This window comes from Carica papaya, chromosome 6 (genome assembly GCF_054855325.1).
Source record: "Carica papaya isolate Zhongbai chromosome 6, ASM5485532v1, whole genome shotgun sequence".
Classification (NCBI taxonomy): Eukaryota; Viridiplantae; Streptophyta; class Magnoliopsida; order Brassicales; family Caricaceae; genus Carica; species Carica papaya.
The window spans coordinates 8,705,085-8,708,646 of NC_142314.1; the positions used below are offsets into that span (position 1 = coordinate 8,705,085).

Here is a 3,562-nt window from a genome sequence, read left to right on the forward strand (position 1 = left end):
GTGGTATGACTTGTGGAGAGAGATAGAGTGTCAGGCATGACAGCGGTGTTGGGTTAGTGGAGGCGTGCACTTAGGTGAGCAATAATGTTCTGAATTTGCGATGTACTTAAGTTATTGACAGAAGCAGCGCAATGAGATCCCGGTAAGCAGTTGTCGAGAGAGTCGGAAAAATTTTGCACTTGTCTTGTGGTCGGGTGCATGCCCAAGGAGGATGAAACTTCATGGGCCAAGGTATGGTTGGCTGAAAAGAACCCGGGCTTGGATTGAGGGCCAGGCGAGTTGAAAAAACTGGTTCCATGAGTGGGCCGAGAGATAGCTAATGGGTTACGGGCTTGGGCCCGCGTTTGGGCATACCCCTCATCAAAGACAGCTGGAGCATTGTGGGTCTGTTTTTGGGCCTGTACAGTTCCATCATTAAAACGTGTTTTGGGCTTAGGCTTGAGGCCCGGTGGGTATCCACGTAAGCAGTAACATCTGTCCACAGTGTGGCCCACAAGCCCACAGTGTGAACAGATGGGTCTCCTTCATCCTTGAGTTAGGGCAACAGAGGGTGCGGAACCGTGACCTGTTTCTGCGTGTGAGTCGAGCCCGATTGCACGGTGTCGTTCCTCCAGCACCACCAGCGAGAAGACTTTCAAAATGGATGGAGAGCATTCCATCATCAAAATTTGGGCTCTAACAGCAGCATAGGAGGGATTTAATCCCATTAAGAAAGTCATTATAAACTCTTGTTCCTGATAATCGTTCCACGCCTTCATGTTTCCGCAGTGATAGCTTGGATCTGGTTGGAAGGTTTTGAGTTCATCCCAGATTGTTTTCATTCGTGTGTAGTATGTGTTGATGCTGAGTGATCCTTGAGTAAGATTGTTCATGCTCTGCTTCAATTGATAAATACGGGGTGCATTACTCTGCTGATAACGGAGCTGTAAATCGGTCCAGATGGATTGTGCTCTTTCATGATATAACAAGCTGTCAGCTATCTCTTTGGTGACAGCATTCAGCAACTAAGAAACCACCATACTATTACAACGTGACCAAGTTGCGGCATGGGGGTCGGTGCTGCTTGGTTGATCATGGGTTTCGTCTATGAATCCCAACTTATTTTTAGCTGTTAGTGCTATCCTGATTGTTCTCTCCCATGTGTTGTAGTTGTTCCTGTTGAGAAGATTGGATACCAAAACTAAACCGGGGTGGTCAGCGCTGTGAAGGAAGAATGGATTTTGGAGGTCATCAGACTGATCTCTAGCCATTGGAGATCAAGTGTTTTGTAGCTCAACTACTGAGCAAAAAAAATGTTGGTTGAAGATTTAAGGCTCTGATACCATGATAGAAAATTTGACAGAAAGGAGGCAGAGCAAAATGAACCTAAGAGTAAGTAAAAAGGAAATGTTTTTATTCAATACTATACGTTTGCAGCTTATACAATATATATAGCCATCAGCAATGGCACCATAACAGAAGAAAACAAAAATGAAACAGAATGCAGGGCACAGGGAATACCGTAACAGAAAAAAACAAAAAAAAGTAGGAAAACATACAGCAGGAGAACGTACCAGCACTGGTACGTGGGCAATGGACAAAAAAAAAAGAAATAAAAACGGTTACAATTAAATATATTAATTATTCTTAATAATTAGAGAACTGCCAGGTGGGCAGGGACAATGAATGAATATCAATGTCTATAAGCAATTGAGATTCCATGTGTCTCCTCCAACCTGAAATATATATTAAGCAGCTTCAATAGGATTGAAGGTGAACCTCTAGTGAGCCTTTTGGTCATTTTGTTTTCAGTGGGATGGAATTGCAAGAGAAAAAGAGCTCACCTGCCTCTTGCTTGCTGAACACCTTACATGATGTGATGAATTGGCTAGACTAAAATCTCACATGGCTTTGGAAAGCAACTTGCATAATTCTCGAAAAATTTCAAACTCAGTTTCATAGTGCTGAGATGCTACTTGTCTCTACCCCCATGACCAAATACTGACAAGAAACTAGTAAACAAGCCTCAAAGTTTTCTGTATATAGATGAGGACAACATATTCCGTGAGTGGAGTTCTTGCCTGCTTCCTGTAAAGCAATGATTTCACGATTGAATCACCAAATAAGTCTTGAATCTGATAAATAACATGATTGTGTATAACATAATGTCATTCTTGAATTTGCAAATTTAATAATAGTAACATGTTTGGTTTGATGAATTATTGATAATTGGCTACTGAGAGGGACACATGCAAAAACATTGCTGAGGTTGGACCTAGATCCAGATCAATATATTTAATCTACTTGTAATCGATAATTTAAGAGAAAGAGATTCCCTTTGTCTCCCTTAGCCTGCCATATATATTAGAGAGATGCAAAGAACAGAAGGCAAATTCTCAAGAAATAAGGTTAGTAATATTCATCTTCTAGGCTTTCTCTTTTGTAGGGAACAAATGGCTGCCTACCATGTTCGCTCCAATAGTTTGCCTTCTAGACCACATCCTTTCCTTCCAGAGCTTGAAGAGAACTTGTGCAGGATAAAAGCTTCTGAACGTGCATCTTCATCTCCATCATCAATAAGCCACAATCTAAATGATCCTCAAGATTTACATGATTGTGTTGAGAAGTTGCTTCTCTTGCCTCTCACCCAAAGAACATTGTTACAAGAGCAGCCAACTTCTTTCAACCATTCGAAGAAAATCTGGAGTTGAAACCGAGGTTAAGAAAATATTAGCATCAAGGAAGGTGGCCAAGAAGACAATCCGCAAGGCCATGGGGAGCTTCAAGAGCATGCAAAATCAATTCAAACCTTCTCCCTTGAACAAAGACAAGGATACAGCAACTGTGGCTACCATGTTAAAAGAAGTGGAAGCAGTTACTCTCAATGTTTTCGAGTAATTGTTGCTCTTTATCTCAGGCTCAAAGTCACAATTGAAGCCAAGTGGATGGTCATTAGTTTCCAAATTGATGCACCAGAAAAAAACAGCAAGCAATGAAGAGGAAGCAGATGAAAATGAATTCGCCATGGTGGACTGTGCATTGCAATCTCTTTGTGATCACAAGATAAGCAAATCTGTTGAGAAAACGCAAGAGCAGCTGAGGGATTTGGAGTTGTGCATTCAAGATCTTGAAGAAGGACTTGAGTGCTTATATAGAAGATTAATCAAGTGAGTCACCCTTCTTAATGTACTGAATCACTAGCTTACAGATGATGATAGATGTACATAAAATCAAAAAAAAAGAATTTTTCTTCCAAATCACTCTTGTCAACATTACTTCACCAAACATATGTTTGTTGTTATGGTTGTGCTTCATGCTCTGCGTGTTTGGTGATTGAGCAAAAACTACATCCTGCATATCCAATGACCTCCAAAAGAATCAAGAGGAGAAGAAAATAAAATGACAAAACCAGGAAGAAAGTGGAGAGGATTCTCCATTAAGACAGAATGAGCTTTATAGTTAAACTGTTGCAAATAGAAAGCTCTTCCAATCAAATACACTAAAATTTAATTCCTGAAAAATCTTAAGGGATTGTTGTATTACTTTGTCCACACAACCGTGAGATCACACTATAAGAAATACC

At 40.6% G+C, this 3,562-nt stretch overlaps 1 protein-coding gene and 1 pseudogene across 1 annotated transcript; one reads left to right on the top strand and one right to left on the bottom strand.

The window, feature by feature from the left end:
• Positions 1 to 524: 524 nt before the first annotated feature.
• LOC148253290 (uncharacterized) lies at positions 525 to 1,250 on the bottom strand. The gene is made up of 2 exons (XM_088223311.1): positions 1,176 to 1,250; positions 525 to 1,004 (listed from the first exon to the last, which is right to left on the bottom strand). Exons 1-2 carry the CDS (start codon positions 1,248 to 1,250, stop codon positions 525 to 527), a joined length of 555 nt encoding a protein of 184 aa, XP_088079437.1.
• A 1,127-nt stretch (positions 1,251 to 2,377) lies between these two features.
• LOC148253291 (uncharacterized) lies at positions 2,378 to 3,284 on the top strand (annotated as a pseudogene).
• The last annotated feature ends 278 nt before the right edge of the window (positions 3,285 to 3,562 follow it).